The 15,351-nt window shown below is 38.0% G+C and overlaps 2 protein-coding genes across 9 annotated transcripts in view; one reads left to right on the top strand and one right to left on the bottom strand.

The window, feature by feature from the left end:
- Nucleotides 1-10,316, top strand: part of XRCC3 (X-ray repair cross complementing 3) — an 18,200-nt gene extending 7,884 nt beyond the window's left edge. For all 5 annotated transcript variants that reach the window (XM_054827417.1, XM_054827421.1, XM_054827420.1 and 2 more), the window contains 4 exons: nt 2,364-2,518; nt 5,095-5,307; nt 6,378-6,424; nt 7,376-10,316. In XM_054827417.1, the coding sequence (XP_054683392.1) occupies nt 2,364-2,518; nt 5,095-5,307; nt 6,378-6,424; nt 7,376-7,598 (638 nt within the window). In that variant the 3' untranslated portion in view covers nt 7,599-10,316. The remainder of the gene's footprint in view (nt 1-2,363; nt 2,519-5,094; nt 5,308-6,377; nt 6,425-7,375) is intronic.
- Nucleotides 10,317-15,351, bottom strand: part of KLC1 (kinesin light chain 1) — a 51,378-nt gene continuing 46,343 nt past the window's right edge. For all 4 annotated transcript variants that reach the window (XM_054827411.1, XM_054827413.1, XM_054827412.1 and 1 more), the window contains one exon: nt 10,317-15,351. In XM_054827411.1, the coding sequence (XP_054683386.1) occupies nt 15,286-15,351 (66 nt within the window). In that variant the 3' untranslated portion in view covers nt 10,317-15,285.

Here is a 15,351-nt window from a genome sequence, read left to right as displayed (position 1 = left end):
ATGTCAAATTTGTGATTAGCAATTTTTCTTACTGACTTAATGACTTTTTAGAAATCATGAAACTGAAAATCGGATTAGGAATGTCAGGAATACATGAACTGCCCTTACTAAAGATACTCGCCTGCTGATTTGATACTCAGCTGTCATTGTCAAGTTGGAGAGTGATATGAAAATTAGTCCAATTAGGATAAATTAACCTAGGGAAACAGTAAAGAAAATTAAGGTTCAACTAATTAACTGTTTGATAAGTAGCTATTTAAAAAGCCTTAAGCAGTTTAGTGATATAATTAATAGTTTGCTGTGTTTTCCTCGTCTGAGCTTCATACAAGTTCAGATAGTATTCAGCAAGCTGCCAAAGTCGCTGTTAACTTAATGGATTCAAGTAACTGTGGACCCATTTTGTCTGGGTATTTTTTGTTTTGTTTTCCTTCTCTGCTGATGGAAATTTGTACGTGTGCTCATTTGTGTCTACAGGTATTGAGTATGACTTCAGTCCTTGTAATTACCAAAGACAGCATTTATGCCCACAGTTTAAAATTCAGAATTCTGCCCACTCAAATGTTAGAAAAACAATGGGAAAAGTGCAGAAAATATTCATGGTTCTACTACTTAGCTTTTTATATGTTGTAGTTCAGGAATTGTGATCAGATCATGACTGCTCTGATCACTAATGCTTTATTGTAGTCCTCATTCACTGTCAAATGTTGTAAACTGCTGACAACCCTCAGTTCCCTCTGACATAAGTATATACATAGTGAAATTGGGGAATTAAGAATGGAGACTGAATATTCTAGTGATAAATGCTATTGGTTGCCAGGGCCAAGGAAAGTAAAAAGGAGCCAAAGTATAATTTGAACCTGTTGTTAGGTAAAATGGAAATAGAAATTGTGGAAACAATTCATTTCCTCCTTTGGAAGGCATGGATGATAATGAAGTATTTTTCCATGCGTTAGTAACTTAGGAAGGTCTCTAGTTCTCACCTGTCAAAGACAATTTTTTTAATTAGTGGGCATGGGTAATTTTTTTTGCTTTACCTGATAGCTTTCTGACTATTTAAAAATAAGACTGTGTATTGGAAAAATAATTTTTTTTTTAAATGTTTCACATGTGAAGGAGGGTGATTTATGTAAGAATTTATGCTGGAGCTGGGGAGAGTTAAGCTGAAGCTGCAAGTTTAGTCCTAAAGAAAATTAGGCTTAGGCTCATCTTTGTCTTATATAGAAGATTCTCAGAACTTAATACCCTGTGTTAAACAGGTCTCCATCAGCAAAATATTTTTATTGATGAAGTAACCATTCATTTTTACTTGACCCAGTCCTGAGATTTTTTCAGGTTTTGCTATTGGATATAGTTTCACATTTTTTTTCAGTGGAATATATAGAGGATTTGGAAGTTGCATCTGGAAATGGGACTCTCCACTCCCTGGAGAGCCAGCGTAGGGATGGACCAGTGGGGTGGAAATGTTCAGGATGTCTCGCGTTGCCCGGCACATCAGCTGCCAAGCTGTTAGCAGCTACAACCACTTTAGTGAGTAAACCTATAAGTGTTAGCCGATAATTCTGGCTAATTCTGCAATAACAGTAACATTTTTTTATAAAGAAAATGTTGCCTGTATTTCTGCTTTCTTTCCCTGGCATCTTTGATGTGTAGGGTTAATTTTCTCTGCAGTAATGGATACTTGTTAACCAGAAACTGCACTAAAAATATATAGACATCACTCACAGTAATGTAATTTGAAGCATAATGGTTTTTATCTAATCTGCCATTTTCAGGAAGAGTTAATTGGACTGAGATTGGATGAGTGATCCTCTTTAAACTGGCTTACAAATTGTAGCAATAAGTACCCCTCCATATGTAAATTTAAAAACAAGAAACTTGAAAACAGTGAGTGAAATTAATCAAAATACTGGTTGTACTGGTTTTGGCTGGGATAGTTAATCTTCTTTATAGTATAGTGCTGTGTTTTGCATTTCTGACCAAAACAGGCAAATTATGCCGCATTGCTCTGTTTGTGGGTTGGATAAATTCTGATACTCATAGTCACCCAAGTTAGGTGGTCAGGTGTTCCACAGCTGTGCAAAGTGAGTGTCACCTAGTGGAGAGTCCAAAAATCCAGTTGTGTCAGCAGGCACCAAAAAAAAAGCACCTGGCAACTACAAGAAAGTCATAGGAGTGTGTTTTGGTTTTTTTTGTTCTTGTTGTTCATCATGGATTCAATATGGCTGCAAAAAAAAGTAACATGAATTTCCAGGTACATATGTCTAGCTTTTGAGTGCAGAATGCATTATTTTATTTTTGTGCTGTTAAGAAAACTGTGTGTAAGAGCACTGTTGTAATAATAGAGGTGGTCTCTTTGAGTCTAGGAGCTGTCTACGTTTGTACAGAAGATGTATTCCCAAGTAGACGTTTGCAACAACTCATAGATCAACAACATAAGCTGCGTGCAGATGTTCCAGCTGAAATCATACAGAAGATCAGATTTGGAAACAGTATTTTTGTTGAGCATGCAGCAGACCTAGTAAGTAGTAGCACAAATTAAGAATACATAATTATAATATTATAATCCAGTAACCACAGGGGGTTTTTTCATATAGGGGACCTTTCAAAAGGCTAAAAGCGACCTAAAGTCTGTAATGAATACTTAATATCTGCAATTTGCTGTCAGAGAACTGTCTATTACCGTGTTTTGTCATGAAAGATATTAAAAGATAAATATTAATGTTTTTTAGAATGAATAATGTAGTGGATTTTTGTAAGTCATTATGTTTATTAAAATGTAGTAGACTTATTGCTAGTTTTACTGCAGCTCTAGGGAGATCACTGAATTTGGAGACAAGATATAAATATACATGCAAAAGGTGGTGTGTATCCTGAGTAACTTGCGATACAGCATCAGAGTTGTTAAACAGCAAATTAAGCAGGTGGGAGGAAAGGATACAAAAAATGATTCCTGGAATAGGTAATGCACAGCATAACCAGACCACTGCAGCTGTCTTGCCTCTCTGCCTGTTAAGATGTCGTAGTAGAACTGGAGAGGAAAAGTTACAAATTTCAGTACTGTATTCTTGCCTTGTAAACCTCTGTAGAATCATTTAGGCTGGAGAAGACCTTTAAGATCATCAAGTCCAACCGTTAACCTGGCACTGCAACGTCCACCACTAAACCATGTCCCTAAGAACCACGTCTACACGTCTTTTCAATACCTCCAGGGATGGTGACTCAACCACTCCCCTGGGCAGCCTGTTCCAATACTTGACAACCTTTTTGGTGAAGAAATTTTTCCCAATATCCAATCTAAACCTCCCCTGGTGCAACTTGAGGCCATTTCCTCTCCTCCTATCACTTGTTACTTGGGAGAAGAGACGGACACCCACCTGGCTACAACCTGCTTTCATTTTTGTGCTTTTTTTTTTAAGTAGCCATGAATATGCTCTTTATTGATAGAATGTCAGAAGTTCTGTTTTCGCTAAGGCTTGAAAGTAGCACTTGTTAAATCATTCCAGTTGTTGGGTTTTTTAATCATAGTTTGCAAGTGTAAGATCTTGTATGTTAGTATGCTTGCCACTTATTCACTGTGTGGTCCAGGCTATAGCTAAGCTACCTTTTCCATGTCCATTTCATTGAAAATATTAATTAAAATTCTAATTGTAGTTTCTGGAAGCTACAGCGTTTATGGTAAAAAGGAGAGAATCACCCTATACTAGTGATGTAGGTATACTATATCTCTCTAAAATACCCTTAAAACACTGCACTCACTGGTAAGTCCAGCAACTGCACAATAGATTATTACAGTTCATGTATTGCTATGCATAGAGATGGGCAAATTATAGCACTGAAGTAGAAACCCAAATCACAATTATGTTCTGTATTTTCTTTCACATAAAATTTTTTTTACTTGCTTCGTTCTGAAGAATCCTGTTGTTCGTGTATTCACTTGAAAAGAATGAGTCTTGTACAAACAGAAGGACCACATACAAACACTGAAGTGTTTGGAGTGCAGCATAGTTTCCTGTAGATATACCAGTAAGTGAAACAAAAAAAAAAAAATCCATTTTCCAGAATGGAAAGCAGTCATATATTTTTCAGAGTCAATTTTTCCTGTGTTTAAAAAAAAAAAAAAAAGCCTTTGATAGTATAATATTATTTGTTTTGTAAAAAACAGTCCATTTAGTAGAATAGATCTTACTATAATTCAGACTTGAGAATTACAATGTAGTTTTAAAAGCTGTGGGCTGCTGGAGGATAGTTAGTGTAATTTTTGGATTCATGTAAGCTCTTGGCTGTGAACCTCTATTTCGATGTAAAGAGTGGCACCATTAAGAACTGCAACTCTCACATTATTGCTCTTTTTGCCAACATTGAAATTGCTGATGGCCAGAAGCTGAAATTGTCACTGTGAGCTTGTTCTCCTTTCTACTCAGCTGCTGTAGACCACACTGTTAAAGACGATATTGGGCTACAAGGACCTTTTGTCTGACTAATATGATTATTCTTATGTGATAGAAGCTGCAGCCTAAAAATATTTGTTAAACTTCCTGCAATTGAAATGTTTGCTGACTTCAGAATATTCAATTAGTAAAACTTTTAATAGGGAGGATATGAGTTGCAGCTGCTCATGTTTATAAGACTCTTGATCAATATGGATTTGATGTAGCAACTATGCATTTTACAGTTAATATGTCATTAGTGGAACAGCAGCATAGTCTCTAACTCCTGTTTTGAATATTTAATGCTATTCTCGAATCCTCAGTGTTTCAGTGAGAACCATTCCTGCAAACTAGGAATGGTTTAGGATTGTAGTATGGCATTCTTGAGATTTTGAAATGTCAGTACGTAATTGATTTAGGTCAGAGCTGCAGATAACTGTACATTGCAGTTTGGTCTCTTTTTTTTTTTTTTTTTTTTTCTTAAGGTAAAAACCACATGACATTTGCGAAAAATGGCTACTAGTGAGACTTAAAGATCCACAAACTCACTTCATGATTAGAAACTCCATCAGCTTGTGTTTCAGCAACAAAATCTATAGTTACTGTCTTGATTTTACAAATAGTTATTTGAACTGTTTTAATGCTGGCTGTTTGTGTTTTGTGGTAGGATACCTTTCACAACTGCATTACTAAAAGGATTTCCCTCCTGCTCGCAAGAGGCATGGTGCGGTTGGTGGTCATAGACTCTATTGCTGCTTTGTTTCGATGTGAATTTGGAGTTTCAGATTCTGTTACGAAGGCTCGGTATTTGCAGACATTTGGAGCACAGCTTCACAGTTTAAGCACTAGATTCAGGACTCCAGTAATGTGCATTAATCAGGTATGACATCAAAATTGCTTCTCACTTTATAGGGACTGTTTAATAAACGGCTGGGGTGGGGAGGAAATCTGTGTAAGCAGATTTCTTGGTGATGCATTTAATGCTGTCAACTGAGTATTTAATGACTTGTGGAGACTGAAGTTTCCTTAAACAAGTTCCTTGGCTAGCTTCTGGGGTACTCTGAGTCTGGGCACTTGGAAAAGGCACCTGGGGGTTTTGAGGACCCATCTAGCAGACAAAAGCAGGTCTGATGTAAGGGTGAGACAAATCTAGATGTATTCTGTCTTGACCTTGGAACAGTTCAGCATGAAAGGGAAAAGAGTGATTTGAGAGAGCTTCTTAGATCTGCCTTCCCATGATGGGAGTTTGACACTGGTGCTGGCTCACAATAGATGAGGTCACTCCCTGATGCTGAATGACAATAGTCTGACCATTTGCTAACAAAGAGACCTTCAAGACTGTATTCTAACAGAAGGTCACTCATTACATCAAGTCTGTAGTTACAGAAATAAACTATGAATATAATTACACTGAGGAAGATTATGGCTGTAAAGTAATCCATTCTGTACACTATAGTTAGAGAAGTACCTATAACTTAATTTGCTGTACTTTGCGAAGAACTTGCATGGAAGTATAATGACCTTAAAAGATGGTAGAGGGAGTAAAGAGGTTTGGATTTTTCTAGGTTGTAGTCAAAGGCGAACTGCTCCGTGAAGCAGGCCTTCAAAGGGAGTGAAATCATCAAGAACAGGACACCTTCTGGAGATTTCAGCTTCAGTACCTTTTATCTACAGATACAACATCAGAGGAGTTTTGAGTGTGTGTGGTTTCTTCTTTGCCCTTTTTTTAAGAAATTAAGCATCCAGTAGTTAAGTTCATATAAGCTGTAGCTAGCTAAATTAGCTGAGATAATACTTCACAACTCCCTTTTAGTTTGCCTTTAAAGAATAAGGGATTTCTAACTTGGCTTAATATGTGATCCAGTAACTTGGATTTTCTTGGCTTTATTCCCTTCCCTGCCCTTCTGTTACAAACATGTTACTACTTCAGCTGTTGTTTTCCTGGTTTAGGTGACCGATGCAGTGAGCGAGTCAGAAGCTGCTCAGTGCGGTTATAGGTAAGTCATCCAGCACAGAAATGTAACAATGTCATACACAGCATCATTTAACCACTTTTTTTTTTTTTTATAACTCAAATAGAAACTGCCAGAGCGTATTAAGAGCAGCAGTGCCTTTACCCAGCAATGCTGTATTTGCTGGAGATCAGCAATAACTAATGTGCTGTAAAGTGGAAGAAACTGTCACATACACTTACATGGTAATCCCTAATCAGCAAGTAGGGGGGAAAATTCTCTGGAGTTAATGGCTGGTGTATTTGCTTACACAGGACTATTTTTGCTTCTCTTCTTGTCTCTGATATAACGAAGTGCATTTTCTGTCTGCTTAAAAATATATAGCAACCAAACCTTATCGATTGATTTTGTTAGTTGCCTAAGGAAAAAAAAAAGTATCTTTTGACACCAAGATATTAACAGGATTCAAATGTACCTTCCCCCCCCCCCCGTTTATCTTGTAATTCTTTTACTAGAGAGATTTCACTTTTTTCTAGGGGGAAAAAAAATTTTTTAAACTTTAGGTTGAAAGTAATGCATATGCAGTGGTATTTCTACTCAGGATTTCTAAATATACCTTCAAATGGAATCCAGGGCCAACAGTTACACACTTCAAATACTTTAAGTTCAGCCATTTTTCTCTTGTAATTTTCTCCCAAGAGGGGACCTGTCAAGACAGGTGTTCACTGTGGCTGTCGTTGGAAGAATGACCAAATTATTCTGTATAGAAGCATTTGTCTTCCAGTTGTTACCTTGCTATAGAGAGAACCTAGTGTATAGTTTTGTGAGTATACCCTGTAATCCCTGTCTTCAAAGACCTGTAGTTTTAAATATAGCAAACAACAGTAAATATAGACACAGTAGACCATTTCTGCCAGTGTAATCTTGTTACAATGGAAGTAAAGATATTTCGTATTAGATTCACATATGCAGAAATCTGTAATGCTTTCTTTATAGCATAGTGGATAACAGAGTCTCTCCAGCACTTGGAATAACCTGGGCAAATCAACTGCTGATGAGATTGATGGTCAGCCGAATATCACACCCTGAACAACCACCTGGGGTTGCGTCACACCACACTGGAAGTGTAAGGACTTTAAGAGTAGTTTTTGCTCCTCATCTTCCTCCCTCCTCTTGCTACTATACAGTAAAATTGGAAGGTGTAAAAGGAATAAAATAAATACTTTGCATAGTAAAGCATCCTACTTAAAAAAAAATGTATCAAAGCTACTTTTGTTTCAGGAAGAATTAGTACTAAAATGAAATTCTTCCTAGATGAGAGAAATAGCTGCAGAGATACATCTAAGTATAAAAAGATCTTCTTATGCAATGTAGGCTTTAATGTATTTTCTTATCACTGTTTATGTATGTTCATCAGCTCGTCCTTGTGAGAGGAGTTTTTCTGAAGGAGAGTAAAGCTGTGGGCAGGTGGCGGCTGCACAATGAAGTGTGATGTGGCAATCCCCATGTTGGGGGAAACCAGGTTTCTAATTTTGTTTTAATAGCATCTAGAAATAGCCTTTACTGAGAGAGAGAGCGAGCGCGCACACACACACACACACACCCCCCTTGTCTGTTTCCAGACCCAAAGGGGCTCAAGTTCAACCAGTTAATAATGCCTGATGGTGTTTCTAGTCCTTGTGGTGCCATTACATGTGGCCATTCTTCTATCTGTGGGGCTTCAGAAATAACACAAAACAGCTTTGTCACAAGCAGCTATCCTATTTTAAAACCACTTGTTATTAATATTAGGAATAAAAAAAATACCAGAAAGATACTTGATATTAACATCTTAGTGCAATTGTCATTCTTACAGTGCTTTTGTGCTATATGGGCATATCTAGCTTCTTAGAAGTTCTAAAGAATTTTTGGAAATATTATTCTTTTCCACATTCTTCCTGCTTTCCAGTTTGCACCCCTCAGAGCAAAAGCCTCTTTGGCCTCTTCCATTTAAAAAAATAACAAACCACACACCCCCCATCCCCTTGTACTGTGTGTGCCCATCTCTGAAGCTGTGTAACCAGGTGAGCAAGGGCTCTGGTCATGTTCTTCCTGATACGCTGCATGGCTCTGTGATTCTTGATCAGCTACTGGACTGCTATCCCTAGTATCTTCTGTCCTTACTGCTGGGCTCTTCGCTGAACTGTGCTTCCAAAGGACACCTTTGGCAGTTTTCATCCACCCCTGGAGCTATTACTCTTCTCAGGGTTGTATTGTTACAGCTTCACATTTTTCGCTCCATCTTCGCACTATTTATTTTTCTGTTTATTTCTCTTTTCTGTTGTCCTCACACTGCTGCTATGTCATTGGCTTTTTTGTGTCATTACTGAATTCAACATGAAAGAAAAGTAGATGAAGTTACTCATGCCCATTTTCCAAAGGCCTTTGTCTGTATTTGGCTGATGTTTGTGGGTGCCTGCTCATATCAGTGGATGATGCTCACTTGTATCACATACTTGCTAAGCTTTCAGATTTCCCCCTTCTACCCATTTCCCCAGGTTGCCCAAACAAGAAGGCTACCAGAGTCCTGGGTTTTTCTGTGTAGTTACTTTGTTCAGTTCTGTCTTTTGGCAAAATGTTCTCCATAGTCTAAATGATAAAATCTCTTCCATAAATACACGCTCAGAGACCTGTCACTTGGTCAAAGGCAAGTCCAGACACATTTGTTCTGCAGGTATGCTGTATTAGTGAAATAGCCACCTCTTCTACCTTTCCCCAGAAACACTCTTTAAGGCTAGAATATAGCAGCCCTCCTTTCTTGTGGAAGTGCAGAGCTGGGTAGCAGAACGGAGCAGTTCTGTCCAGCTGCACACTTCTCTGGCAGAAGACTTCTCAGAGGACAACTGAGCGAGTGACACAAGAGACCTTCAGTCATCAAAGGGGACCTTGTACAAATAGCATAACAAATTGTCTCTAAATCTCTTTTCTAAAATGTATTAATGCTCTGTATTTGAAAATAAGCATGCTCTCTGGTATTTTTTAATAAAAAATCCAACCATGAAGCTTAGATGTCATTACATAATGTAAGGAAAAAGGGAGTGCTATAGCTCAGAGGCACAGCTGCCTCAGTCTTCAAATCCTTATGTTCCATGCCTCCTTCCTAACAATTTTAATGAACATAAACTAATGCAGCATAGGTAACACTCAAATTACTCTCTTCCCTTCCAGGCCTGTTTATCTGGGATAGGAACTTTAGCCAATATATTGCTCATCCTATTGTGCTAATTTGATTTTAAAAACAAAAAAGCCAGACAGCTGTAGCTGATTAACAGGAGTCAGTCAACCCCCACCCAGACATTCATTTACAGAAGAGCCTCAGCCAAGCCCAGGAGCTTGCCTCACTGCAAACCACGTTCAGAAGAGTCTGATCCATGTCTTAAGGCTCAGTTTTGTAATATTTTGATCGCTCTTTTTACAACATGACTGCTTTGCAGGAATGAGTCATAAGTCTGTAACCAAAGTCCCAGTTTACTTGGTGAAAAACACTTTTACCAACAAATTTAAGTAACCGCTTACCTGAGCAAGTCTTCCTGTCATTGCCCATGTTGGGTCTTATTTAACTCCAGCTGGAGGCTTAAATCTCAGTCTATGTTACAGTACATTTCCAAGCTCATCATCACACACAAACCCTGAACCTCTAAAATGCAGCCAGCCCCCTCAAGTTTATAGTCAGCAGTCCAATCATGGACAGCACGTGAATGCTCAGCTGTGCTTTCTCCCCCTTTCCTCAGTTACTTACATCACAGCCAGAAATCCAGAGTGGTGTTCATCTGACAGTAGTACAGCTTCACAGGGGTGCAAACCCTCATGAAACCTGAACGAGCCGTCTTTGAAGCCTTGTGTCAAAAATGTTGAAACATGCTTAAGTATTAATAAATGCAATTTAAGAATCTTCCCTTTATACAGCTTTATTCATCTTTGGATTTCACAACTGAGACTTGTATCTATACAGGAAAAAAAACTGAAGTAATTTTTTACAAAGAAGATTTACATTCTAGAATGTATTAAGTATGTCATCTTTATCCTGTAAGACTACATTTAAATATTTTTCTACACTTTGAAAAAAAACTTTAAATGACACTTTTAAACAGTTTTAAATTAATCTACAGATCTGTGATGTATTTAGAGGTCTTTTTTCAGCAAAAAGAGCATATAGGGTTCTGGAAACATTGCTTTGGAAAAGTAGAACCAAATTCATTTGTGCTTGGTAAAGATAAAGAATGTACATGGCTGATCTATTAACAAAACAGATGTAGTACACCACACTAATTAAGCTCATTACAAGTTTCTTGATGAAATCACAGTGAATTACTACAATGTTACAAGTAACATTTGTGGAAGTTTATTTTGAACAGTTTTATGGGGTAAGACAAACAGGTGAATTCTGAGTGGGATTTTGTCCATAGCTGTGACAAGCAGTAGCTACACATGGAGATCAAAATGAAGCACCTTAAAACCAATCTTGGAAAGTTTATTTTTTTAAATCAAACATGAAATACAGTTATTGGGGGGAAGGATGGTCTCCCTCAAGGATACGTGGGCATTACAACTGGTTGTCTGGTTTTGCTGTTGTTCGGTTGTTTTTTTAAACCAGGTTCTGGAACTCAGAATAATCCATAGAACTCATCTGGCTTAATTACACTGTCACCTACCACCACCCCTGTATCATGCTTCTACTACATAATTTAAAACTAAAGACTCAACTTCCCATGCTTGAATTGTGAATTCAGTCTAAATACTGGTTTTAAAAGCTACTTCACTATGCTTGTTCCATGCTGCGTACAATTTTTAGCCTCTCTCGTGTGTGCCAGCACAACTGTTAGAGCAGCTTCAAGCTTTTTGATGTAGCTGGAGCATTAAATGAACTGTCAACTATAGTTCTCTAAAATATTTCTTATTAAAAAGCAGCCACAACTACAGAGCAGTTTTGCAACTTCACTGCGAGCACAAGCCTTTCCCCAACAACTCGGGTCTTTTGACCTCTATCAGGTGGGGGCACTGGGCTTTGCTTCTTGCTTTGTTATTACAGGTTTTTGGGGTTTTATTAAAAAAACCCCCACACTATTAACCTGGACTATTCAGTGTACTGAGACTATTGTGAATGGTTTGGGGGAGCAATAACCAAATGTAGATGTTCAGTATTTCCCTCAATTCTAAACTTTAAAAAAAAAAAAAAAAAGGAGCCAATGTTTATACCAATACTTCTGTAAGTCTGTGACAATGTAAAGTTGCTACAATGAAACTGTAAACTTGACAGCATCATATCTTTTAACATTTATTCTCTCAGTACAGGCTAACATTACCAAAAATGCAATTCTCTTAGCAGCTTTCAGACAAAACACATGACCTGCATAACAAAAACTAAATTCACTTGAACTCATCAAGTATTGTAAACACACTTTCAATGAAGCACTGCACGCCCCTTTTACTATATATTTACAACAGAACCACACCATTTGCAAAATTACTGGATTCAAATGGTACAATTTAAGCACAAATACTTCTCAAGCTTAAAACCATTTTCATTTACTACCATTCAGGAGGGCTTGGGGGGGGGGGGGGGGATGAGGGATGTGGTTTGTTTTAAGAAAAGGTACAAACTCTAGATAACATGTCCAATTATTTCTCCATTGTTTAAGTGCTATGTTCTATCACTGCAGTACTCCCAAGCACAAACATCACAGCAATAGTTCAGTTATTCTTCTTGAGAGGACCAAATCATGAAACAGTTACATTTTACAGTAATATTTAGTAAGACCTAAACTCAAGACCAAATATTGTCAATATTGCCAACAACCAGCACGCCACCAGACAAGACAGAAGGCTGACAGGTACCTTTCTGTCCATAACAGTTCAACATACAGTTCATCCTATGCACGCCGGGAGAACAGAGGAACTGGCCTAACCAGGAGTCCTCATTATGTTTTTAATTAAGGTCACCCTTACAATTCTGGGCAAGGACAAAGGTGCTAGATTAAAATGATGTCTGTCTGTTTTGAAGGTCTTTTCTAGTTTTCTGTTTCAGAGTTGTTGATTTAGTTCGGTACTGAAGACATCCGAGAGTTCTAGAGTCAGGTATTTTGGGTTTATGCTTTATGCAGACTGTTAGCTACGACTGGAACGGAGAAATTCAGACATTTTTATGTAAAAGCCAATGAGAAGCTCACCTGACATTTACAGGTATACAAACCATGTCCTGAAACTAAGTAATTCATGATTCAGTCACAAGGAAGGCTGACCTTCAATTTGGTTTTGTACTTTTTTGTTTTCGAAGTTTTGAACTGCAAACAGCTCATTGGCCCATAACTGTAAGGACTGGGGATTTATGAATTAGAGAAGTCTTGAAATTTTTTTCTTTGAAAAAAAACCCCTTTTAAATGTAAGAATTGTTTAATAAGCAGTAGCTCAACAACTTCATCTTCCAACACGCTTTAAAATACTATATAAAAGTTTAAAACATTTAAAAGCACAGTACTAGTAATGCCACCAACAGTAAGATCCTGACCGAGAAAGTTCCCTCACTATCACCATCAATATACCATGGTCTTGCATTTTAAAAGTTTAATGTATATTGGTTACATATTTTATTGCTATTTACACAAGTTTTGGGGGGGTTTCTTTGGGGGGAGGCTATAAAAATAATTTTCTTTCAAAGCTGAAAGATCAATGTGGAAAACACATTGTTCAGTTTAAGTAATTCCTTATTACCAAAATCAGTTTTGCTTCTAAATGGTTTTGTGGGGTTTTTTGGAAGTCAAACTTTTGTAAAGGTCTTTGAGTGAACCATGGAGCTCTACAAGTGTGTTACAAGGCTCACTGAGTTGCTCCTATAGCAGCAGCGTCCTGCTGGCGTGAAACAGGCTGACTGCAAGGGGTTGCAGTGCAAGTTTCTCAGAGGACATTGCAGCAGGCTGCCCAGCGCGGCGAGGGCTGTGCAGGCTTCTCCCGCCAGCCCCAGTCGGGGGGACACAGATACCCACCCAGCTCAGCACCCTGAGGTACAGCTCCTTGTGCACTGCCAGCTCCGTCTGGCATTGTGCAGGGAACCAAAGTCACCCACGGGTGCATATAACATGTTCTATGGGGGAAGTATATATATTATGTATATTTTTATATAAAAAGCTCTTAATAAAATGATTAAAACTCAAGAGTCTACATTACATGAGTTTACATTGTTAAGGTAACTTGAGCAACAATCTGTTCTTGCTCAGGTTCATTAATGAATTGCACTACTCAGTGCTAAAACTTCTACATATTAGCAGCATCGTATCCCACCACCTCTAAACTCTCTTTATAGCAGGTATACCATACGCAGCTTTCTTCAGAGAGATGCTAATAAGGTATTAGCATAACTGGTAAACATAGTTAAGTGCATTACATATACAACTTTTTGCATCAGTTATCGTAACCAACCAGATGCAAAACCAGTCAAATACTTCTACGAAGTACTAATTCTAATGACTCTTCACAGCCTGTTCAAATACTAAAACCTGCCTGTGTCTCTGTTTTACTTCCTTCGGTTGGTGCTAGCCTTGAGTGAATATTCCAGCTTTTCCCCAAGTTAATTTCGTTCAGCATTTTCCAACACACAGCTACGACCACAAATACATTTGTACACACACTGGTTGTTTTTTTTTACCTTCTCATCCAACTTCACATGAGTAAGAATTTTTACAAAAGATGAACAAAATTACAAGCTTTACAGAAAAGCAAAAGGAAATACTAGTGTCTATAAAAAACTTAAAACATACATACTTAGTTCCAGCAGCAGTCCTGTATACAGACAGCATATATATTAACCGTAAGTAGATTTAACATGGATGTGTGGTCAAACAAGTTGCTTGCCACTGGGGCCTGTCAGACTTGAGCGGTCCTTTTGCACAGCAGCTACTCCACAGTGTAACAGCCCAGTGTGCAGCTGCCCTCTTCTGCGGTCATTGGCTGTGACGGAGAAAGGCAGGATTTGGGATCAGCGTCAGGAAACGTGGCGCACCTTCAGCAAGCAGAGAATGGGATTGCAAATTCCAGTGGACAAGCAAGAAAATCAACCTGAGGCTTGACGTTTCCCTAAGAGCAACAGCAGCTGCTCTGGGACAGGCGCAGTCCAGAACTTCAGTATCCCTCAACCAGACAAGGTAAAGATCAAAACATTTTCTGTTTCTCCTGATCAACATGAGCCATCCTACCTCCATCTATTATTGTGCCCTAGACTTCTATCAACAAGTGTCAAAGTTACGGTCACGGGTATTGCTATTCGTGCTACCTATATGTAATGTAACCCCAACCATCTCTTTGTAAAATTTAATAGCTCGATCTAGTGGTTAAGTAAGCCATGTGTAAGTGCTGTTTTGCCAGCTAAGGTTTCTAACTTTACAATAACCTGGGGTGCAAAGGAAAGCCCCACCAATACAGTATGCTCAATTTGAATTTATACAGTAACACACATAAATTTATCCTTTTCTCATTTCAGCCCTGTATATATTTACTGCTACACATTTAATTTTGCCTGCATTTTCAAACATCTTTTAATTTTGGTATGCTTTAAATATGTTTGTATTTTTACTTTTTTTTTTTTTGGCTGCTGTACTATTCAGATCTATTTAAGAAATCAATGTAAGTAGCATGAACAGGAGCAGTGCAACGAGCAATATACCTCTATCTAGTTTTCCTTTAGAAGAAAATATCCACTAATGATGTGTTTAAAATTGTTCCTATTTAGAAAAGTAAAAACAGCAGTCCATTGGAAAAAACCCAACAACATCTACAAACTAGGTGTTCCTATACGTAATGATGAGGAACCAAAGCTTTGAAGGTCTCAGTGCTTCTTTATTCACCAAGGAATATTAGCTAGCTTCTCTCCAAGAATCTCAATGCGCCAGATCAGTATGACTGACGCTCAGAGCTCTCGAGTCTGTCAGACAATTATTTCGTTC

This window comes from Grus americana, chromosome 5 (assembly GCF_028858705.1).
Source record: "Grus americana isolate bGruAme1 chromosome 5, bGruAme1.mat, whole genome shotgun sequence".
NCBI classification, from domain to species: Eukaryota; Metazoa; Chordata; class Aves; order Gruiformes; family Gruidae; genus Grus; species Grus americana.
The sequence above is the reverse complement of the archived record's forward strand: the minus strand, read 5'-3'. Positions and strand labels throughout refer to the sequence as shown.